Source organism: Hylobates moloch, unplaced genomic scaffold (assembly GCF_009828535.3).
Source record: "Hylobates moloch isolate HMO894 unplaced genomic scaffold, HMol_V3 SCAFFOLD_1, whole genome shotgun sequence".
NCBI classification, from domain to species: domain Eukaryota; kingdom Metazoa; phylum Chordata; class Mammalia; order Primates; family Hylobatidae; genus Hylobates; species Hylobates moloch.
Window position 1 is genome coordinate 185,879,337 of NW_026652276.1, and position 24,455 is coordinate 185,903,791.

General features: G+C 41.8%; 2 protein-coding genes across 28 annotated transcripts in view; one reads left to right on the forward strand and one right to left on the reverse strand.

Moving 5' to 3' along the window:
• Positions 1 to 6,474, forward strand: part of KMT2E (lysine methyltransferase 2E (inactive)) — a 100,609-nt gene extending 94,135 nt beyond the window's left edge. For 4 of the 8 annotated variants that reach the window (XM_032761310.2, XM_032761311.2, XM_032761307.2 and 1 more), the window contains 5 exons: positions 389 to 675; positions 1,738 to 1,826; positions 1,935 to 2,060; positions 2,230 to 2,327; positions 3,272 to 6,472. In XM_032761310.2, coding sequence (XP_032617201.1) covers positions 389 to 675; positions 1,738 to 1,826; positions 1,935 to 2,060; positions 2,230 to 2,327; positions 3,272 to 4,777 — 2,106 coding nt within the window. In that variant the 3' untranslated portion in view covers positions 4,778 to 6,472. Of the gene's footprint in view, positions 1 to 388; positions 676 to 1,737; positions 1,827 to 1,934; positions 2,061 to 2,229; positions 2,328 to 3,271 lie in introns of all 8 variants that reach the window. The other 4 variants (XM_032761309.2, XM_032761308.2, XM_032761312.2 and 1 more) reach the window with 3 other exon arrangements.
• Positions 6,475 to 7,816: 1,342 nt separating this feature from the next.
• Positions 7,817 to 24,455, reverse strand: part of SRPK2 (SRSF protein kinase 2) — a 297,326-nt gene continuing 280,687 nt past the window's right edge. For 12 of the 20 annotated variants that reach the window (XM_058425632.1, XM_058425642.1, XM_058425646.1 and 9 more), the window contains 4 exons: positions 20,557 to 20,626; positions 19,818 to 19,910; positions 19,352 to 19,444; positions 7,817 to 9,460 (listed from right to left, as the gene is read on the reverse strand). In XM_058425632.1, coding sequence (XP_058281615.1) covers positions 9,276 to 9,460; positions 19,352 to 19,444; positions 19,818 to 19,910; positions 20,557 to 20,626 — 441 coding nt within the window. In that variant the 3' untranslated portion in view covers positions 7,817 to 9,275. Of the gene's footprint in view, positions 9,461 to 19,177; positions 19,321 to 19,351; positions 19,445 to 19,817; positions 19,911 to 20,556; positions 20,627 to 24,455 lie in introns of all 20 variants that reach the window. The other 8 variants (XM_058425650.1, XM_032761315.2, XM_032761322.2 and 5 more) reach the window with 4 other exon arrangements.

Sequence of the window (24,455 nt, forward strand, 5' to 3'; positions counted from 1 at the left end):
GCAACTTTGTGGGAAGCAATGTAGTATAGTGGAAAGAGCACGGGCTTTCAAGTAAGACCTAGGTTCGAATCCCGGCTCCAACACTCACCAGCTGTGTGACCTTGAGTGAGTGAGTTACTCAATTTCCTCATCTATAAAATGGGGATGATAATATACCTATTTCATAGGGTTGTTGTGAGGATAAATGAGATAATGTATGTAAATCATCTAAGTACAATGCCTAGAATATAGTAGGCATTTGATAATTATTAATTATTTGCTCAGAATCAATTAAAATAATTTTCCTAATGTAAATATAGTAATTCTCTTTAGACAAAAAAGAATGCATTGGTTCTTACATAAAAAACAAGAATAAAAGATTTGCTTTTTCTTATCTTTCTTGCTTAAGGTTTCTCTATTAGAATACCGTAAGAGACAACGTGAAGCTAGGAAAAGTGGCTCTAAGACAGAGAACTTTCCACTCATTAGTGTATCACCCCATGCAAGTGGAAGCTTGAGCAACAATGGTGATGGCTGTGCCAGCAGTAATGAGAATGGGGAGCAGGTGGAACACACTGCTAGCCTACCTTTACCAACACCAGCTACAGTTTATAATGCCACTTCTGAAGAAACTAGCAATAACTGCCCTGTTAAGGATGCTACTGCCAGTGAGAAGAATGAACCAGAAGTTCAGTGGTAAGCCCATTCTGAAGTATGCTACTCTGGAAGAAAAACAAGCTTTTGTTCAAGTATTCTTCCTATTTGTTGTTCTCCCAAGGCTAAGCTGATAGTGCTTTGTGGTCACAATTTTAAAAGATTCTCTCTGCTAATAGGATTTTAAGCCGGCTGTGTATGGCCTGTGTTGTTAAGTGTCGATTGTATTTATTCCTTGGTAATTTATTCATACTTTACACACAAATATTCTCTCCAAAGAATTTTTATCAGAGTCAACAGTTCTGCAGACTTCCTTTATAACCCCTACCAGTTACCTTGAAAGAACAACCAGGGTTAGTGCTTCTTCAGAAGGAATAGGAGCAGCTGCATATAGGATGGATCTTGGCAAATGGCAGGCGGCCACACTCACTTTGCTCCTTGGTCCCCTTTCCACCTGAAAGCATGCAATCCTGATAGCAGTTTGTTAGGGGCATGTTTTGGTACCTTTGGTAACCTGAAGTGACATTCTCAATGTTAATATATTATCTTCAACTCCTTGCCTTCTTTTTACCAATAAATTGCTGGAGACAAAGGAATTGAGTCCTTCAAATAAGGATAATAATCTCAGTTCTGGGAGCAGTCAGCAAAATAAGAGAAGATTAACTTTTTTTTTTTTTTTTTTTTTTTGAGTTGGAGTCTTGCTCTGTCGCCCAGTCTGGAGTACAGTGGCGCAATCTTGGCTCACTGCAAGCTCCATCTCCCGGGTTCAAGCGATTCTCCTGCCTCAGCTTCCCGAGTAGCACCCGCCACCATGCCTGGCTAATTTTTTTTGTATTTTTAGTGGAGATGGGGTTTCACCATGCTGGCGAGGCTGGTCTCAGACTCCTGACCTCGTAATCTGCCCACCTTGGCCTCCCAAAGTGCTGGGATTACAGGCGTGAGCCACTGTGCCCTGCCAAGGTTAACTATTTTCAAAGGTTAACACCAAAGCATTTTCCCAGTAGATCAAAAGCCTTGGTCTGACAGTACATGTTGACTATGAAGCAACAGTGTAACTAGCAGTAGTTTCTTTCAATAGAGAATAATGTGATTTTTCTCTGAAAGGACTGCCTCAACTTCAGTGGAACAAGTCAGAGAAAGGAGTTATCAGAGAGCTTTACTTCTCAGTGATCACCGAAAAGATAAAGATAGTGGTAAGTGAGCTTGTTCCTTCACCAGAAAGTGGAGTCAGTTAATCACTCTGCATCCTCGTTCTTTGCAGCTCTAATGTTCTCTTTGGGTCTGCTCTGCTTCATCTCTAGGGGGAGAATCACCATGTGTCTCATGTTCACCGAGTCATGTTCAGTCTTCACCTTCATCTCATTCAAATCACATACCCCAGTTGCAAGCTAAGGGCCCAGTCCCTTCTTTCAGTGAACTTATGGAAGGTCAGTAAACAGGCGACCGATAATGTTATTCTTTAACACATTTTAAAATCGGACAAGAGAGCCTTTATAAAAAGTTGGTTTGGATAGTAGAATGTATGTTGCTTTGTGGTGTTAAAACAGTGTTTATTGTGTAATTTTATACTTACTATAGGTTTCTTCTGCTTTATAGACCCTGATCCTGAAAATCCAGAACCCACAACTACAAATGAATGTCCATCCCCAGATACTTCTCAAAATCCTTGTAAAAGTCCTTCAAAAATGAGCAAGGTAATAACATTGACCTTTCGATGGGTTCCAAAGGACTTTAGGTTGAGTGCAGAAAAGCTGATGGTTATAATATGCAGTGTTTTTCTGCTGTATCAAGTATCAATTTGTGACTTCTGGACACTTTTCCTGTCAGAAAATACTCAATTGTGTTTACTACTTCGTTTGTTGTTCTTACTGAACATGTGATGGATAACTCTGACCAAACATTCAAGTTTTCTAAGCACACTTCAACAGCTTACATTTTCTTCAAATGTTCCACCTCTATTCTAGTGGTGTCTAGGAAATTCATAGCCTTGTCATGAAATTCTTAACCAGCCAATTATCTAAAAACAAAAGGTCATTTTATCATTTAAAAGAAATGACATCTTCATCCTGGTTCATGAAGATGTAATAATCTAGTATGGCATGTAAATCATTGGAAACTGAAGACAAGGAATCTGAGATTTATCTGTTTTTGATGATTGACATTTAAACAGTCTTATACTTGATTTATATCTGAACAGTGTATAAGGAAAATGAAAAGGTATTAAAAATCAAAATGGTTTGAGGGAGCAAGTTCATTTACCCAAATCAATTTATCCTTGGGTATGGAAATTTCAATTATAAAATTGAAACTTGCTATTGGAGTTCTTTCAGAATAATGCTCAAAAACAGGTTTCATTGCTTAGGGGTAAAAAGGCAGAGTAAAGTTAATTATTTCCTCAACTTGTCTTCAATAAAAATTAACCCAGAGAATTCACTTTAAGCTCACTCTCAGAACTTTTTGAACAACTGAAAAATATTGGCCTTTTAACATCCCAAGCCTCCATAATTGACGTATCCAGGATGTTATTTCCTGTCCCCCATTAAAATTAATATTTAGGTAGTATTAAATACCAACAAGAATAAACCTCAAGGTACACAAAATGTTCCTTAAATGTATATAATTTGTTTTCTCTTCATAGCCTGGTTCACCTGGATCTGTAATTCCTGCTCAAGCACACGGGAAAATACTCACAAAACCAGATCCCCAATGGGACTCCACAGTTAGTGCATCCGAAGCTGAAAACGGTGTTCACCTAAAAACAGAGCTCCAACAGAAACAGCTATCAAGTAACAGCCAAGCACTTTCAAAGAATCATCCTCCTCAGACACATGTTCGTAATTCATCTGAGCAACTTTCACAAAAGCTGCCTTCTGCACCAACAAAGTTGCACTGTCCTCCATCACCTCACCTAGAAAATCCTCCAAAGTCATCCACGCCTCACACACCTGTACAGCTTGGTTATCTTTCACCAAAGCCTCCTTCACAGCAGTTAGGATCTCCCTACAGGCCTCATCATTCACAGTCACCTCAAGTTGGAACACCTCAGCGAGAGCCTCAAAGAAACTTTTATCCAGCAGCACAGAACCTTCAAGCCAATACTCAGCAGGCAACTTCTGGAACATTATTTACACAGACACCCTCAGGACAATCTTCAGCAACATACAGTCAGTTTAACCAACAAAGTCTGAACAGCACGGCACCACCCCCTCCACCTCCTCCACCTCCTTCTTCTTCGTCTTACTATCAAAACCAGCAGCCCTCTGCAAACTTTCAGAATTATAATCAGCTCAAAGGTAGTCTTTCTCAACAAACTGTGTTTACATCAGGACCAAATCAAGCACTTCCTGGCACCACAAGCCAGCAAACAGTTCCGGGACACCACGTGACTCCAGGGCATTTTTTGCCCTCTCAGAACCCTACCATTCACCATCAAACTGCTGCTGCCGTAGTCCCCCCTCCTCCACCACCACCACCTGCTCCAGGACCGCACCTTGTACAACAGCCGAATTCCCATCAGCAACACTCTGTAGCACATGTAGTAGGGCCTGTTCATGCGGTCACCCCGGGGTCGCACATTCATTCTCAAACTGCTGGACACCACTTACCCCCACCCCCACCCCCTCCTGCCCCTCATCACCATCCACCACCCCATCCTTCCACAGGACTCCAAGGTCTACAAGCACAACACCAGCATGTTGTAAATTCAGCACCCCCACCACCCCCTCCGCCGCCACCTTCCAGTGTTTTGGCTTCTGGGCATCATACCACATCAGCTCAAGCCTTACACCACCCACCTCATCAAGGACCTCCACTTTTTCCTTCGAGTGCACATCCAGCTGTACCACCGTATCCCTCACAAGCTACACATCATACCACTTTGGGACCGGGACCCCAGCACCAGCCTTCTGGAACAGGGCCACATTGTCCATTACCTGTCACAGGTCCTCATCTCCAGCCCCAAGGACCAAACAGTATTCCAACACCTACTGCTTCAGGGTTCTGTCCTCATCCTGGCTCTGTGGCCCTGCCACATGGGGTTCAAGGACCTCAGCAGGCATCTCCAGTGCCTGGACAGATTCCAATTCACAGAGCACAGGTGCCACCAACATTTCAAAACAATTACCATGGGTCAGGGTGGCATTAAAATGGACTCCAAAAACATTTTTTTAAATGTTCTGTAAGATAAACTGTATATTTCATATGTACCTGTTAAGGTACTTTTTAAAGCTTGTACATGAACCTTTGTATAAAAAACACCAGTGCTCTTTCGTTGTATTTTTTTTTCTCATTTTTGCTTTTTAAAATTCCTTTAAAAAATGTGCTGTTAAGCCAGTATTAGGTATCTTTATTTTGTAAGTAAGTGAACATTCCAGCTGTTTTTTCTGGCAGATCTGATGCTGATTTGATGCTGTATGATCTTTAAATTTTATTTTTGCAGTTAAATTCATTTAGTGAATGTTCTATTATTTTATACATACACATTAAGTACTCAGCTAAGTAATGGCACTACGAGGATTTTCTTCTTTTTTTTTTTTTTTCCTTTCCTGTCAGCAGCAGTTCTGTGAATGCATCTTAGGTATAAAAATGCAATACAGATTTTTATATTTTGGTGTGGACATGGCTTATTTTGTTTTACCAGTTATTTGCAAGCAAAATGTAATTTAATGTATAGATGATTTCTAATGTCTCCTGACAAACTGTAAATACTGCATTTCTTTTGCGTATATAATTGCTTACAGCTTTTCTCATTTGATATATAGCATTGTACATATGACAAGTCTTTTGCAAAACTGTGTGATCTTTGTGAAAGTAGTACAGTATATGACCTTTAATTTCTTTTTTATTTTAAATATACTGTCACATTGAAGCACTGGTTGGGCATTTTAATTCATGTTAATAAATCACAATTATGTCAGTTTTACCAAATTGTCCTGTACAACTTCTAAGGTCGGGATCTGTGTGTTTCTACAGAAGTTCTAGTTTTCAAATATAGATTGTAAGGAGCTTTCAATTTTCTTTAGCGACTACTACCTCAGCAACAGGAGGCAGCAAGGGGCTGTTCCTGTGGTGGTTTCTGTTTGCATTTTTGCAGGAGCCATAGGAAACTACTGAAATGATTGTGCTGGGTAAATTAAGGATCTGGCATTATACAAAATGAAGTCAGACCACTAATGCATTACAGTAGTTCTTGAATACAAGGTACAACAACTGTTTGTTTGAAAATATCAGTAGTTTGCCCAAAACAGGAAAATTTATCTTGGGTGTACAAAACTAAAGAAAAAAGGCATTATGCCTAGATCTCTCAGTGAAATGAAAATGGCCTCTTAAGTGAATGTTTTTATTGCTAAAATACAAAATGCTAGTTGTAATCTTCGAAAAATTAAAATTTCCCAGCCTGTGTCTTCTACCTCTGAGGAGGATTCAGTAAGTACATCCAATAATAATGATACTGTTTATCAACACATTTTTCATCATCCAATTACCTGACATAATGTGGCACAGGATACAAATTCTGTGCATCAGAGAAAGTAAACACTAAAATGACTGAGTGACCTCATTCAGTCATGTGAATTCCTATTTCCTTTTGAAAATTAGCTAATGATGATGATGGTACATTAATGCAGCTCACTTAGGGCTCAATCCTAATCACAGCTTCAAATATTAGAAGAACATAGGCCAAGTTTGCCATCCTCAATTTGTCCAACGAAATTCTACTTATGGTATTAGTAAAGAAACATTTGTCTGAGAAGAAATGGTTTTACATCATCTATCCTGATTGATAGTTTCAAACAAACTGAATAAAGATAACTAGCGTGTGAAATAAAAATATTCTTCTTAAAAGGTCTGTCCTTCTAAGCATTTTAAATTCTTCACTGGCTTGAAATGTGCCTACTACAGAAATATGCATACAGAAGCTTTTGTGTGAACTGCAGAATCTTAACACATTTTGATTCCTTGATGAAGTATATACTCTAAAATATGGTCTTCTACCAAAATTTCATTCAAGTTATTTAAAAGGGGGAGAAAAAAGGATAATTTAGGAAATAACCTGAACTACGGATAGAAACTGAAGTTCTCTACTCCAATGGAAAGTTTCCTTACTTTATCCTGGTAACTAGTTATGTATGGTCCAGGTATGGGAAGAAGCAAGTTAGTAAATTGGTTTTCACCTAAGAAGTTGATGACTCTGAAGATCTTATATCCACCTTTTCTCTGCCTTTGGGCAGTTCTGTCTTCCAAAAATTTCTAGATAGCCAGCTCCTGTATCTACTATAAACACATATGTGATCCACTGCTTGTCATTTTCCATGAAGATTTCACATGGACTACAGAAAGGAAAAGACAGGAATTTCAACTGAAGTCAGAGAGCGGTTATAGTGTTTAGCATAACCAGTGGTTCTCATTTAGTTTTTGTGCATTCTTTATCAATAAGCCGCCAAGAATCTGATAAAGCCGTATTATGCCTAATACAAATGTATATTCCTTCTAGAACAACTGTTTCTGTATTATAAACTAGTTAGGCTGTTTTATCATAAGGGACACACCTGTAAAAATTCATAATCTAGTTTATTTTCCAACACGAGCAAAAACTGCATTAGACAAATTTCATTCAAGTATACTATCACCCTGATAAAAATCCTTTTACACTTAGGGAAGATATAAATTGTGCTCTACGGTTCTTGTAAGGATGTTTCTTATAGAAATCACAGATAGTATCACCATTCTACAACCACTATCACAGAATTTACATGGAAACCTACAGCCTCATTAGAAAAACTTAGCATGCAAATTTCATAAAGGAATGAATGATCCATTCAACCTCACAGTGGTGATGTGATATAATGGTAATTCCTAAGAGGGTTATGTGTCTTGTTTCCTAACAGCAAATGCTGTTTTGTTTTAAATTTGCAATGATCAAACAAATGCAGTTAGTATGTTTTTGGTGAACCATGGATGAAAAGGGATCACTGAAATTCTAGAGAATCAATCTATACTGTAGCTTTTCTCCTAAATCCCTTCTGCCCTTAAAAAACAATAAATGATTTCCTTATAATAAGCCTTAATGCATGTTCTACAACTACATCTGCTGCAACAGGAATGCTGGTATTTAGTTTTAGTGACACTACTCTGATAGCAAATGCTCATTGATTCTATCATTTATAGGGCAATGACCAAGGCAATGTCTGGAAAAAAAAAACAAAACACTTTAATTTTTAAGACAACTGCAAGCACCTCAAACAATGGATTATTGTTACAACACTTGTTAGCTTTTCACAATCTAGTTATTGCAAAGGCATATGGATAAATGTTAATGGACAAAGTCAAAAACGAGGCACCTTAATGAATGTAAAATTTAAAATAAAAAGACATTCAATCCACTGACTTCTAAAAGAGGCTAAATATACCTCTATATATTACATTCTAAAATTGTATTGCCTACTATGGTTTGTGTCCTGGAGTCTACAATTAATTTTAAGGAAATGGATAAACAAAACTGTGTGTAACCTGCAAAGGGAAAATCATTTTCTCAACTTCATTTCATGGAAAGACAATGAAAAAGCTAGTAAAATTTGTTGTAGCCACACGTAAAGCTACCTATGGAATGAATGTGATCACTGTTATCTTTGAGCTGTGAGAAGTATTCTGCCCATTGCACTGCAAATTGTATATACCATACCTTGTGTTCTAGACAAGCATGATCATGCTTTTCCAAAAATATATTTTTTCATTCCACACAATTAACACGTTTCTCCAGTTTAATCTATGTAGAGCTTAACTTACAGCGCCCAGAGGAGGCAACATGACATGGTACTGAGCCATCACATTTTTAAAGGGAAATTGCTCTTCTTCTTTAAAAGTACTTTTAAAAATATGCAAAATTACAAATGGGACTGCTAATTTATAACGCATATTTTAGAATGAGAAGCGTATCTTTTCTTCCTTTAAAGTGCCATATAGAGAATGACATCTTACAACCCAGAGCCACTTTGTTTAAAATCCAATGTGAAAAGACTGTTATGGAATGAAAAGTTTGCACAACTCCTTGGAGCAGTTAAAGTCCGCTACATGCAACATAGGCTACAAAGCACTCAAGACTTGGTAGCTTTTCTGAAGTTTGAGTCCCCCTCCCATATTTAATGGAAAGTAACATTTACAGGGTGCATTTACATACACTATAATACAGGAATGGTGTCCCTTTGCCAGAAGATAAAATTGTACATTTCCTTGCTATTTCTTGGTTCCAACTTGATAATTTCTTAAGATTGTAAATTATATAGTACTCAGCTAAAATATTTCTTCATAAATAGTTACAAAACCTGCCAAAACACAAAGGGGAAAGTATTTTTCATTCAAAAAAATGACATTTGAATGTCACACAACACAAGAAACAATGCTTAGAGACATGTTATTGTTTCCAGAAGAAAATGGTCAGTAAACTACTTAGCTGAAGACAAAAGACTACCCTTCCCCAGGATCACAGTGCACAAAAAGCAAAATGTCAAACAACAGTACCTCAAAGCAAAATAAAGGTCTGAGGATGAAGCCAGCTCACTTGTAATCCTGTTAAAGAATGAGTCACCGTTTAGGTCCAATGTACTGGGAACATTTGCTAGCTCAGAATGCAATATTGGTAGAATTTGCTAAGAATTCAACCAAGGATGCCGAAGGCATTCGCCAGCTGAGGCTCGTTTTTCTGGAACCATTTCTAACATCGGGATCAGGAAATCTGTAAACTGTGCAGCATCTTCATGGGGCCAGCCATACTTTTCCACAAGTACATCAAAGAGGCTCCAGGGCTTCAGCTTGGTGATGTGTCGCAGTTCTCCTACAGGGGAAAAAAAACAGGCCAATGTCAAGAAAGCTCCAAATTTGCATTCCCCATTGTTGGTCCAGTCAGGTTCTTTTCAATGAAGCGGACAACCACCTGCTCAACACTTACACAGCAACAACAAAGAACACCAGCTTTTCCCCACTAAGCAATAATCATTACATGTACATATGACCAAGGCATATTTCAAGTAAGCCTGGTGGATCTAAATAGAGGTTAATTAATAGTTCATTCACATTAGTTACAAGTTTCTTAAAGTAAGTAGAGTGGGCTCAGTTTGTCCAGAGTGCTTTCTTTTTTTTTTTTTTTTTTTTTTTTTTTTTTTTTTTTGAGACGGAGTCTCGCTCTATCGCCCAGGCTGGAGTGCAGTGGTGCAATCTCAGCTCACCGCAAGCTCCGCCCCCGGGTTCACGCCACTCTCCTGCCTCAGCCTCTCTGAGTAGCTGGGACTACAGGCGCCCGCTACCACGCCCGGCTAATTTTTTGTATTTTTAGTAGAGACGGGGTTTCACCGTGGTCTCGATCTCCTGACCTCGTGATCCGCCCGCCTCGGCCTCCCAAAGTGCTGGGATTACAAGCGTGAGCCACCGCACCCGGCCTTGCCCAGAGTGTTTTCTTTTCCAAAGGCTGAAGCAAGCACTCTCATTTCAACCTGGGATCTTTCATAAAATTTGCAAACTTGAGGCCAACCCAAATCAAACACCATTCATGTCTACGCATTTGTTGTAAGAGCTAAGATCCTAGGACATTAATTTGTAAACCTTGAAGTTATACTTCACAAACTGTGCTAGCTGCAGTATGAAAAGTGTGCGTTACAGGCAGCTTTGGTCGACATAACAGAACGACTAACAAGATAGTAAATGGCCCACGAGCTGTAATGGTCATTTCATAAGAGAATAAAAGGTTATTTTTAAGTCAAAACTGCAAAAAAGGGCTGGGGGCAGCGGCTCACACCTGCAATCCTAGCCGTTTGGGAGGTTGAGGCAGGAGGATCCCTTAAGCCCATGAGTTTCAGACCAGCCTGGTCTCTACTTAAAAAGACCAGACCCTGTCTCTACTTAAAAAGAAAAAAAGTAGCTGGGCACGGTGGTACATCCCAGCTACTCAGGAGGCTGAGGGAGGAGCACTGCTTGAGTCCAGGAGGTCAAGGCTGCAGTGAGTCAAGGTCATGCCACTGCACTCCATCCTGGGAGAGAGCGAGCGAAACGCTGTCTCCCCATAACCCTTTTCAAAAAGGCAATAAACTCTCAAAAGCTCCAGATAATTTCACTGTGAATAACTCGTTTTCTCTGCCTGTTTGAAGTTTTCACAGGACACCCCACCCCTGCCCATAGACCTCCTTAGGTGCTCCTCAGTGCATCCTGAGCAGCTTCTGCAGAGGAAACACTCCCCTGTGCCCACACCTCAGAGCAGCCAGGTCTCGGTGGGGAGAGAGAGGCATTCAAGCACCTGGAGGGCACACTTCATGCAAGGGCTGACTTCTCTCCCCTTTCAACTGCTATAATTTAAAGAAGGTAATTTTTTTCCTGATATGCATCAATAGATAATCAGTGCTCTGCTCACAAAGATGTTCTTAGGAGGCTTGTTCTGTTTCACCCATTTATTCAAGTCAATTTGGAAAAGCCCTCCCCTTTAAAAACATAATGAAAAGAAAAGAACATTACAGAAAAGTATAAGAACAGAAGGGTAAGAAGTAGCCTACAATCCTACTCACAACGGCTCTTCTTTTGTGTCTATTGTGAAGAGTGTTCTTACACACTAGTATGTCTACATAGTTGCAATCATGCTGTGCACAGGGTTCTGTATAAAGAATCTTTTAAGAGGGCTGCTTGCTAAAGGGGCTGGGATGTAAAATAAGCTTCTGTTTCCAATATGAGGACTGGAGATAGAGTGAAGCATTGCATCCAGACTAGACATCAGGTCTGTGTTGATGAAGAAATGAACCTGCAATATTAGAGGCGGGAAGGGATCTCCTGTTGAAGGAAACAGTCTCCATAAAAACAAAGTCTGAGCAGAGACTGCAGGTTTATCCCTCTAAGCCTGAAATTCCGGCTCTAGGAATCCAGCCCAAGGAGATAAACCCTGGTTGCACCACCCCAAATTCATGCCTAATACACGCTGGCACAAAATTATATGTACTCGCAAAATTACGAAGAGCCAATAATAGTAAAATGGTGGTTAAAAGAAAACCAAAGTAGATTCACTTAATAGTATTTAATATTACTTAACAACATGGGAGAAGATCATGGTACAACATTAGGCAGTAAAAGAACAGTCAAACTATGTCCTACAGATAATCACAAGATTATTAAAATGCTCATTAAGATGGAAATCAAGTGAATCAAAACACCAGCTTTTGTTAGTAGGTTATTTCAATTTCCACATTTTCTGTAATATGACTATATTGATTTAGACTATTGATCTCACCACAGCAACAGTTAAAGCAAACTAAGAAAGCTCACACATGACTAAACCAAGTTCTCTGGGAAGGGGAGCGAACTTTTATGACATTAATCTATTCTATCTCAGAATATATACTCTCCAGGTTTGCAAATAAAGGTAACTACAGAGAAGCACTGTGTGCTGAGAATAGTAAAGGAACCTATTTCTGAGGGGCCAGGTGTTAAACTAAGATCCATCAACAAGGCATCTTTTTAAGTACAATCTTCCATGAAAAGATAAGCTTTACCACTATAAATGCTTAACAGCTGCATAGTAACAGTGAGCAAAACAATATAATACTGAAAGGCCATGAGAAACTATTCATCCATAACTAGGCATACTATAAACCGGTAAAAATATTTGAAAGGAACAGCATAAAATATCTAACTACTTTTAACAAGGTAAAGACTGTGCAAAGAAGCAGTCTATAAACAAGAGTATATGCAGGACAGTCCTAAACACCTACGGTCCTGAGCACAGAGCAGCACTGCAATATAACAAAACACTGAACCGCCTCTAAAAAAAAAAAAAATGTGTGGACTTTTTTTGTGGAAAAACTTTATAATGCAAAGGAAAATCAACTCATCCAGATGCTATAATGATTATGTGTACAAACCCTTAAGCTCAGTATAAGAAGTAACCTTTCCCTGGAAATAGTTGATAAGGTCACTTAAACACAAAACCCAAGTCCCCAACTCTGTATCTATTGCTAGGAGACACAACAAGAGTGGGCTCACTTGGATGAGTGAGGGTCTCGAGTCCATGAGCCAGCTCCAGCCCTGCAGATGATGCCCAAGAAATGTAGCCACCTCCATCACTTAGAATGATAATTAAGAATAAGAGGGGAAAGCCTATTTTAAAAACACATTTTCACCATTTGCTCTTACTATAAAAGTAGCACCCTAACAAGTTAAAGAAATGTCATCGGCCGGGCGCGGTGGCTCATGACTGTAATCCCAGCACTTTAGGAGGCCAAGGCAGGAAGATCACCTAAGGTCAGGAGTTCGAGACCAACCTGGCCAACATGGTGAAACCCGATCTCTAATAAATACAAAAATTAGCCAGGCATGGTGGTGCACGCCTGTAATCCCAGCTACTCGGGAGGCTGAGGCACAAGAATCGTTTGAACCCAGGAGGCGGAGGTTGCAATGAGCCGAGATAGCACCACTGCACTCTAGCCTAGGCAACAGAGTAAGACTCTGTCTCAAAAAAAGGAAAAAAGAAAATACATGAAGATGTAAAAAATTAAAAAAGAGAGAGAAAAGAAAATATATGAAGATGTGTTTCACTGAAACAAGCTTTGCAAATAACTAGACAACTGTGACAATTTTAATTTCTTAAAGCTCCATTTCTAGCCTGTCCTCCTTAAAGAATGTGGAATATCTCTTCACCCTTCCTGTGACTATCAGCTGTCAATCTCAGTATCAACTGACACACACACACACAGGCAAACATAAGCCTGGCGGCCAATTGTGCTGTTCCCCAAGAGCCCCTCAGGCTTCTGAATTTGCTCTAAGAAACAGCTTGAAAGAGCCAAGGAAAACCAACAGGAAGCAGGCTCTGAGGAAGGGTTCCTCCTGCAGAGTAAAGGCTTTGTGACAGCAACTGTACTGGCCAGTCCTGGACTTGCAGAGTCCTTCTAAGGAAATAGGGAAGTTCTATTATACTTCTCTTGAATCTTTAAGTGGTTTGTGAAGGAAAATACATTATTTTATCCATGAAATTGTCATATTCCAGAATTAAATAAAGAAACCCACGAGGTTCCATACTACATGTGGGAGGACTCTAAAGGCAAATCCTGGACTATATTTACATGAACACTGGTAATTACAAAGCAAACCGTAATATAAAACTGATGAGCATCAATTGTGTACACGTAGAAAGTAAACCTACCAAGAAATACCAATACAAAGCAAGAGACAATGAAGAGATATGAATGAATTCTTATACAAGTAGACAACCACATGTAGGTAAATATTGGAGTTTAAAATGTGTATAAACCCTACCTCACATCCCACACAAAAATCAACTCAAAATAGATCATACGCCTCACAGCTAAAACTAAACAATTCCTAGAAAAGTGAATCTTCATGACCTTGAAGTAGACAATGATTACATGTGACATCAAAAGCACAAATTGTAAAATGTATATAAACTGGACTTCATCAAAATTTTTAAATTTATACTTAAACTTTCACATGTGTATTCAAGAGAAACAGAAACATCTGCCCACACAAACTTGTACATTAATGATCATAGTGGCATCATTAATAATAGCCAAAAAGTGGGGGAAAACCAAATCCCCATCATCTGATGGAGGGATAAACAAGAGGGGTGGCAGTGACAACGCCCAGCCTGTGTAGTTGTCAAATGCCCACGAAGGAGCTTTCTTTGCTCTTTACAGCATCAAAAGAATCTGTTGCTTTTTAGGTATTCAGGAGATAATTTTAAAACACTGTGACAAGTTCAGCTCAGACACTAAATATTAAAAATACAGAATACAGTATGTCTTTTTAAAAACTCAGCTCCTGGGTTTTAGCCCTCAGTTCTCACATTTCTCTTGATGTTGTCCCTGACTCGGGAGAACGTGGATTTTATGCTGCTGCACAGAAGCTTCTTGCTTTTGAAATTTTCAATTGTATTTAAGGTCTGTAGTCTGACACACACACACACACACACACACACGCGCGCGCGCGCATGCACGCGCACACATGCACGCACACAATCACTCTCTTTTATCCCAACACACTCGATGCTCTCATCTAGAGACCAGTTTTTTTTTTTTTTAAGTAAACTGTCTCATTTGATAATCCCATTATCCACGCAGCAGTTTTTACTAAAATATGCCTGCTGAATGGTAAGAAAAATTCTTGGTGACCAGCCCAGTGAGGTCTGCTCCTGGCTGCACTGTTTTTCCCACCATGATCTGAGGGCTGGAAAGCTTCTGGGGACCACCCACTTCTTGAAGACAGGACAGGGAAAAAATTCATAGACGTGCTGATTTCTACTGGCCCACCTATCAACACACTAGTTTCTTAATGCTTTTTGGTGGCTCATGTCCAGCAAATTAACCTTAAGAGGGTGAGAGCTGTAATTACATTCCCTGACCAAAAATACAGCTCAATTTTTAACTTTCTGGCCAAGGAATGATTCAAACTAGTAATGATCATGACTTCTTAAATTATACACAAGAAGAGGAGACAGACGAGCTGCATTTGATGTTCAACTTTAACACACAGACCCCACTCTTCTCTGGCCGCGTGGCAGAGATGAAAATCTGCCTCTGACCTGGAGGAGAAAGAGGGGGAAAACCTCCTGGGAAGGCACTCTCCATCAGTAACTGCTTTCAAAAGTGATATGGCATATCAACAGCTGTTTTAAATTTTGTTCTTTATCAGTTCTAGCACAAAGTATTTTAGGCATTTTAGGAAAAAAATTTAAATGGATACTTTTAAGATTCCATTATTTCCAAAATTATGGAAATTATGGAATTTCCCCTATATTACTTATGGGAACATGCCAAAACACATCTTTCACACAGCAAGCCATTCCCCTCATCCTAAGAGACACGGTGAAATTTATTTCCATGACGGGCCCTCATTCCTCATAATGTTATCCTGTGACTTCTGTAAAAACCCTAAATCCCTTCTGATCTCTACTGCCATTAGAAATAATAATCAGGAAAGAACTGAAGTTCCAATTCCCAGTCATTTCAGGGGATTTCTCACCTAGTCACAAATGGTCTCTTACATCTGAAAAAAGGAAAAAAGAACTCTAGGTACCACAGTAACACCAAGTCAAAATATTTTTGGTCTCTCATTAAGAAGGATGCCAAATGCATTTTAACTCTGCAGGTTACCTTCAAATAAGCTGCTCAAAAAGAACTCGATCACACAAGTATTAAGTATATGTGGTGATGATGGCGGTAACCTGGAAATACACATCCACAAGCTGTCTCAGGGAGCAAGGTTGCTGACAGAAAGGCCCAAGTGAAAGCTGCCCTCCAGCCATTTATGGCCACATGCAGGCCCTCTCGCTGAAATGAACCATCACAGGAGTGACAGCCCAAGAGCAGATGCCTGCACCAGCTCCATGCCTGCAGGCCGCTGACAGGCCCTGCCTTCCAACAACTCAGTGACTTCACTTGATCATTCAAGGCCTCTCTTTCTGTCCATCTTTCCTTCCTTCCCGCTGTGCACAGTATGGAGTCCTCAATCCCCTCAAAAGACAGACAATTAACAAAGACAAATAAATGCACAGCCAGGCACAGTGGCTCACACCTGTCATCCCAGCAATTGGGAGGCCGAGGCAGGCGGATCACCTTAGGTCAGGAGTTCCAGACCAGCCTGGCCAACATGGTGAAAACCTGTCTCTACTAAAAATACAAAAACTAGTCGGGCGTGGTGGCAGGTGCCTGTAATCCCGGCTGCTGGTGAAGCTGAGGCAGGAGAATCACTTGAAGCCGGGAGGCGGAGGATACAGTGAGCCGAGATTGTGCCAGTGCACTCCAGCCTGGGTGACAGAGTGAGACTCCATCTCAAAAAAAAAAAAAAGACAAATGCAGAGGCAGGTCACTCTAAGTGGCTCTTAGTTGATGACGAAAGGTTCCAATTAAAGGAATAATTTCTTAGTGACTTTGCTGTTGGTCCTCACCGTGCCAGATGACCACAGTGGATAATGAGGGGCTCACAAACCATGGTGTCCAAGCAGGTGCTGTGCCCCATGTCTCTCAGGTCTCTCCTTCCCCTCTAGAGCATCACAAGTCAATCATGCTCTCTCTTTCCATAACAGACCAGACCAGGCCCACCTCCCATCTGACCCACAGCTGGGGGCTCATGGCAAGTCACCTACCAGCCACGGCCCCCCAGGGACCAGGCCATCTCCCCCACCAGCTCTGGAAACATTCTGAAATGTGGGAGGAGGGGCCTGCCTTCAATAAAAAGCACAATTCCCCAAGCCATACTGAATCCCAGGCCACAATAATTCACAGCTTTTCCTTGTTTCTGTTGCCCAGGCTGAAGTATAGTGGCGTGATCCCGGCTCATTGCAACCTCCGCCTCCCAGGTTCAAGCAATTCTCCTGCCTCAGCCTCCTGAGTAGCTGGGATTGCAGGCACCCGCCACCACGCCCAGCTAATTTTTATATTTTAGTAGAGAAGGGGTTTTGCCATGTTGGCCGGGCTAGTCTCGAACTTGTGACCTCAAGCAATCCACCCACCTCAGCCTCTGCATGAGCCACTGTGCCCAGCCCAATTATTTTCAAATAACATTTTCTGTAAGTTTCCCAGGGAAACTCAGTTTGTTCTCTCAGGAATATTGCTGCATAGAAGTTTATAAGCTTCCAGTGTTTTCCTGTTCATAGCTTTGCTTTAGCAATAATAACAGCTATGGTTGTGCCCAGTGCTATAAAGGTATCCTCTTATATTTTCTTGTAACAGGCAACCTGAAAGAACCCCTGTTGACAGATGAGGAAACTTAAGTTCACAGATTACCTGATGCGCCATTCTCACAGCAGGTTTAAGCCCCAGCTCCATTACTAAACACAGTTTAATAGCAAAGCCATTTTCCTGCCCTTGACTCCACTTGGGCCTGTGCTTGCGAGTCTCCAGGTGGGGAGGGGAACTCTGTACCTGGCTAACATGGACTAGACTCAGAGACCAGATTCTCAGAACCAAAAATAATTACTGATTGTCTGATAAATGGTTTTTCCTGACAATACCTGTGATAAGTCTTAAAGGTAATGAGGAAAATAATTACATCTAATTGTATATCTCACAAATTGCCTTCACCAGGTGAGCCTATAAAATCTGAGAGGTGTAGTCAATTTGCCCAGAGTAAGTGCAGCAGGAAACCACCATCTTTAGCACAGTCAGTTCTCAAGTCTTGTACACTTAACAGGAAAATGTAATTTAAAGGAAAATATAAGGACTGCTTAGCCAAACCTCACCAAAGTGAGTAATAAAGATTACTACTCCACAAAAATTCCTTATCTCATAGGAAAATAAAAAAATCAATTTGAGGCCACGCATGGTGGCTCACACCTCTCTAATCCCAGCACTTTGGGAGGCCGAGGTGGGTGGATCACCTAAGGTCAGGAGTTTGAAAACAGCCTAGCCAACATGGTAAAACCCTATCTCTAATAAAAATACAAAAACTTAGCTAGACATGGTGGTGGGCACCTGTAATCCTGGCTACTTGGGAAGCTGAGGCAGGAGAATCGCTTGAACCCAGGGGGTTGGAGGTTGCAGTGAACTGAGATCGCGCCACTGCACTCCAGCCTGAACAACAGTGAAACTCCACCTCAAAAAAAAAAAAAAAAAAAATCAATGTGGTTCTCCAAATTTAGCTAAGTAAGGTAGACAGAGCATCTGGGACTTTCAGAAATTTCTAAAAGTCCATGTCCTATTCACATCAACTTTAAAAGTTATTAAGGGCTGTCACATCCAAAAAAAATCTAACCTGAAAAATATGAAGGACCAACTAACTACACTCATCACAAAAAAGTGGGTGCAGTGGCTCATGCCTGTAATCCCAGCACTTTGGAAGGCTAAGGCGGGTGGATCACTTGAGGTCAGGAGTTTGAGGCCAGCCTGGCCAACATGGTGAAACTTTGTCTCTACTAAAAATACAAAAAATTTAGCCAGACCATGGTGGCTCGCCTGTAATCCCAGCTACTTGGGAGGCTGCGGCAGGAGAATTGCTTGAACCTGGGAGGTGCAGGTTGCAGTTAGCTAAAATTGCGCCACTGCACTCCAGCCTGGGCAACAGAGCGAGACTCCATCTCAAAAAAAAAAAAAAAAAAAAAAAGAATATAGCACTTAGGAGGAGTTCTTTTAAAAATATTCCTGGGGCTCTTGGGTGTTTTTATAAATTACTAACTGGGGACTATACTGGGCAAATAAACAGTTGGAAGATCAGTAAGAACTACAACATGAAAATAATCACCTTAATACAGTGTGACATAACACAATGGGAACGCAGGATGTGATTTTTAAGAATGTGAGGTACGCAGCATTTCATAGGCCTACATCCACTACAGAAATAACCCAGGCAGACCAAAAGCAATGTCCCTGGACGTTCCCTAAGTCCAGTCTCTAGGCCACCTCTGTTCTACTACAGAAAGTCCATGAAATGGAAAGGTAAGTCTAGCTGGCTTTTAACAATCACCTAAACTCCTTTTTATAAATATATGAATATACAGATTGGTAACTTGGAGTAAGAAAAGAGAGAAGCGGAGGAGAAAAAAATGCTGTTAAGAAGGCTGTTCTCTTACAAAATTCTTATTCCAGGTATCAGATGGGTCAGGTTTATTTCTTGAGAGCCTTCTTCGGAAGAATTCCCCAGTTGTGAAACTCCAGAACTTTCTCCACTGCCCAATCACGAATGCACAATTTCTCCTTTTGGGAGAAGACTATGCTGAAAATTAGTGTTGCATAAATACCGTTACCTTTTCTGGTGAAAAACTCCTTGGAGTATTTCCCCAACATAGCGTATTTTCGAGGGACTTTCCCCAGAAGTTCAATGATCAATGCTATGTGATCTGCATTGGGAAACATTGCCAGCAAAACAGAAACACACGACAGTTTAATCAGTACACTGCATGCAGACACTACCACCGCCCGTGCAGACAGAAACAGAGCACAACGTGAATGACCAAAAGTACAGGCCTTCCTTGCGTTGCTGGATTCAGGATCCAGAGCTGGAGGGCACAGGAGAGGGGCTGGTGAACAGGGTGACCGCAGCACAGGGCTAAATGTGGTCTTCCCTGACAATTTTTCTATCAGCACAGGAATTCTGCTGGGTTGCGTTTCGAATTTAGGAGAAATGCCTTTGTCACCATTAATGCTAAAATCAGCAGCTGCTCTTCAGTTTCTGTCTGCATCGTGGCGCTTTTCAAAAAGAAGAGGTACTACCTCTGCGATTGAAGAATTCCCGAGAATATTTTCCAGATAGAGCAAAGTGCCTTGGAATACTGCCTAGCAGCTCTATGATGTGGGCTATGTGGTCTATGAAGGAGAGAAAAAAAGGATATGGGAATGGGAGGGGCAAAGGGAAGGATGGGATAAAAGAAGAGGGAAAAATTGAAATTAGTAAAAAATCAGAAATAGATTCAAATCAACAATGTCTGCAGCACATCCATGCAGAGGCTTGTGGGAATGGCAGGCCTCAGGCACCACCTGGAGCAGTAACAGTGACTGAGGCCAGCTCACCCCAGGGCACCCCAGCATCGCAAGCAAATAAGCATGGAGATGGTCAGGTTTACAGATGGAATTCAAGCCAGAATTCCTGGGTTTTCAACTCAGCTCCCAAACAAGACAGAGAAATGGGCAGCACATCAATGGTCGAAAGGACCACATAGAAGCTTCAGGTCTGTATCGTCTGTCGTCTCTCAGCCAGCTGGGTTCCTGCCCTGGGCAAGGCCAGGAAGAGCCGCTGCTGCAGGGCCCCTGAGGGCTCGCTGGAGTGCTGCCTGTGCCAGGCAGGCTCTGCCCATTCACTGAGACTGAGGGGGCATCAAACTCAAAGCATCTGAATTTGGTGTTTGAAAACCAAAAACATGGCTCTATTTCGGTACAAAAATATAGTACTCTAAAGAAGTTCAGGGCTGGCAGGAGACCTAGACCGAGGTATTCAGCAGGCACCAATACTCACCTTCATCTCTGGAATAGTCTTCCCCAGAATGTGGTTCAAACAAATAATCTCCCGTTGCCAGCTCAAATGCCTAGGATACAACAGACGACATGCTAAGCACTTCAGAGACTGGCCCCCAAGTCAATAGCTTTTTCTCCTTATAGAAGAGACCGCCACTTTATGAAGATCTGAATCAAACAAAATAGCCTCCCGAAAGTGCTCAATACTAATTTTTTTCTTTCTTCCACATTCAAAGAAGTTTCAGAAGTATTTTTACATTTCTAAGGAAAGATACAAGAGCTATGTATTCTCTTCATTTTGCAGGAAGCAAAACCAAAATGTCAGTGAGTCAGCCGCACCTGTGTGCAGGCCTGGCCAGAGCACGGTATGCACTCTATAAATAGTAGAACGAGAGTTCAACCCAGGACTCAACAAGGCCCGTCTGACTCCAGCACCTGCCTCAACCACTATAATAGCCTTGGCCTCTGTATAGCAGACACTGCTGCATCCTTTAGGCAAAGACCTTCATGTTTTAGTAACCAAGGACTATTTTCAGCATCTCATCAACTATTTTCATCATCATTTCATTCATTTCTTTTTTTTTTTTTTTTTTTTTGAGACAGAGTCTCGCTCTGTCGCCCAGGCTGGAGTGCAGTGGCGCAATCTCGGCTCACTGCAAGCTCCGCCTCCCGGGTTCACGCCATTCTCCTGCCTCAGCCTCTCCGACTAGCTGGGACTACAGGTGCCCGCCACCACGCCCGGCTAATTTTTTTGTATTTTTAGTAGAGACGGGGTTTCACCGTGGTCTCGATCACGAGGGCGGACCTCGTGATCCGCCCGCCTCGGCCTCCCAAAATGCTGGGATTACAAGCGTGAGCCACCGTGCCTGGCCATTTCATTCATTTCTGATTCAACCAAAGGAAAACCTGGAAACAAAAAAGACCCTCTTTGTCCCCAGGGCCAGAGGAAGCAGATGGTCTTGCAGACCCTTTTGTGGATGTCACGGAGCACTGGCTTCCGGGGTGGCCACTGGCCTCAGCATGCCAACATGTAGGGAAGGCCATTTGTTCCCATTTCCCTTGCTCACAAAAAAACCCTCAAAAACATTAGTTTAAGCTAGTAACAATATACAAAAATGGCAACTGCTACTGCTCTGCTGATCAAAGAGTATGTTTTAAAAGAGAAAAAAAGAATAAACTAAATCCCATTTCTGGTTTTTCTCATAGCTGCTTCTATTCTGAACGGATCTTGCTGTCCCAAAAGGTGCTCAGAGGCCCAATCATTGATGCCTGTGGATCTGTGACTGCCCTCCCCACTCCCGCCCCAAGGAGCCAATACTGGGGAAACTTCACTGCATCAACCTACCTTCTTTTTCTTTCAATGACCACACAGTGCTGGAAAGGCACCTTTAAGGGAAGGCTCACCTGCCTGGGTGAGGGGCCACCTCTCCTAGCACTGTCTTTAACAAACCAAGAGTGGGTACAATCAGCCCAGGACCACATCTTTTCACCTTTCTTTTAAAAAAAGACTGCATGTGAATCAGCTGAAGGAAGGAAGAAGGATGGTGACAAGATGGCTGCCAGCTGCCTGTGCGATAAGCATTAATTTATGAACTCAGGATCCCTGCCCTGAACCTGGCATAGGTCTGAGCAGGACACGGACATGTCACATCTTAGCATGGTGAGCTGGTGGTCCCAGCACTGTGGATGCATGAAGGCACCAGCAGAAAACCCAGGAAAGCCCTCATGTAGGGCCTCTCCTTTCCACCCAATAAACAAAAAAGACAGCTGGGCCAATCCCAGATGAGGGCAGGAAAACCTCATAATTGGCCCCAAATCCAAGTGGAACAACTAGATTACACACTCAATGGCCAGGAGAGTCCTTCTAGCCTGGGAAACAATCAATTCAGTATCTTATAAGCTAAGAGAAAAATCTGAAAACTCTAGTGGGACAACGAGGACTTGAAAAGCCTGGATCAAGTTCCAAGCTGCTTTTCAACCCCTGCCTTGAGCCCTATGCTAAGTCTTTTAATTAATTTTCAAAACGACTTCAATCTGGTTGCATATATTTCTTTTTCTTTCGTATTTTTTAGAGATGGGACCTCGCTATGTTGTCCAGGCTGGACTCAACCTCTTGGGCTCCAGTGATCCTCTCTCAGCCTCCAGAGAAGCTGGGACTACAGGCGCACTACACGGCGCCCAGCTTTGTACATATTTCTCACTGCCAAAATATGTCAGCTATGTATTCTTTGAAAAAAATGATCATTTTGATTAGCACCCACGTATTCCCAAGAAAACATGTATAGAAGCCAATTAATGAAATAATTTTTTTTTTTTTTTTTTTGAGACAGAGTCTTGCTCTGTCGCCCAGGCTGGAGTGCAGTGGCGCAATCAATCTCAGCTCACTGCAAGCTCACACCATTCTCCTGCCTCAGCCTCCTGGGTAGCTGGGACTACAGGTGCCCGCCACCACACCTGGCTAATTTTTTGTATTTTTAGTGGAGACGGGGTTTCACTGTGTTAGCCTGACCTCGTGATCTGCCTGCCTCAGCCTCCCAAAGTGCTGGGATTACAGGTGTGAGCCACCAAGCCCGGCAAAATAATTTTTTTTTTTTTTAAAGGAAGAAGGAAGATGGAGGCTGTAATGCTACCCATTTTTGATTCTTTGGAGAGTGACAATATTCTCTTAAGAATACAACATGTACAACAGGGCAAATGCACATTACAATGAAAAAACTCTGCCTTCAACTCAGTTACTCCCAGTATAAACCTTCTATTGCCTGGCCTGAGTGCAGCGGCGCAATCTTCGCTCACTACAACCTCTGCCTCCTGGGTTCAAGTGATTCTCCTGCCTCAGCCACCTGAGTAGCTGGGACTACAGGCACGTGCCACCACGCCCAGCTAATTTTTGTATTTTCAGTAGAGATGGGGTTTTGCCATGTTGGCCCAGTTTTGCCATGTTGGTCTGAAACTCCTAGCCTCAAGTGATCTGCCTGCCATGGCCTCCCAAAGTGCTGGGATTACAGGTGTGCACCACCCCACTGGGCCCAAGTATAACCTTTATTATTATTTTTAATACCTGGGAACTCTGGATTCTTCTCTACTTGGCCCAATCCCCTCAAAGGGCTCTTTCCTGGACCTACTTGTTTCCAGATTCTTGGGAGACCAAGTGCCTCTCTCCTAAAACATTCTCCTATGCCAAAGTATCCTGATTCTGAACAAATAAGATCATCTATTTGTTCTGTAATGTGACCAGTGCCGAAGAAGTCTGGTGAAGTTTGTTGGAATGGCTTTTCTTGTTTCTATGGCACTGACCAGGACTCACCATGGAGTTCATAAAAAGTCCTATCACCGATTCTAATACATAAATGCAGAGAAACCAATGCTTCAGCCACAAAGAAGTTTCAGATTACATGTACTTACATCTGGAAGGTGTAAAGCTCAAAAAAAAGTAAAACTCAAGAAAAGTAAAACAGATCCAAACCCAACATACCCTTGCTGTGGTCCCTCATTCTGTTGTGCTTCTCCAGCTGCAGAGCCTAAAGCTATCCTCCCTGATAAGAGCCAATGGCTACCACCCGTCAGCTCTCATTCCCAACAGAGTCTCTGTAAGATTTGATGCTATTTATAAAACTCAAAGAGAGCCAGGCACAGTGTCACATCCCTGTAATCCCAGCACTATGGGAGACCAGGGCGGATGGATCACTTGAGCTCAGGAGATCGAGACCAGCCTAGACAACATGACAAAACTCCATCTCTACAAAAAATACAAAAATTAGCCAGGTGTGGTGGCATGTGCCTATAGTCCCAGCTACACCAGAGGCTGAGATGGAAGGATCACTTGAGCTTGGGAAGTGGAGTCTGCAGTGAACCATAGTCCTGCCACTGCACTTCAGCTTGGGGAACAGAGCAAGACCTTGT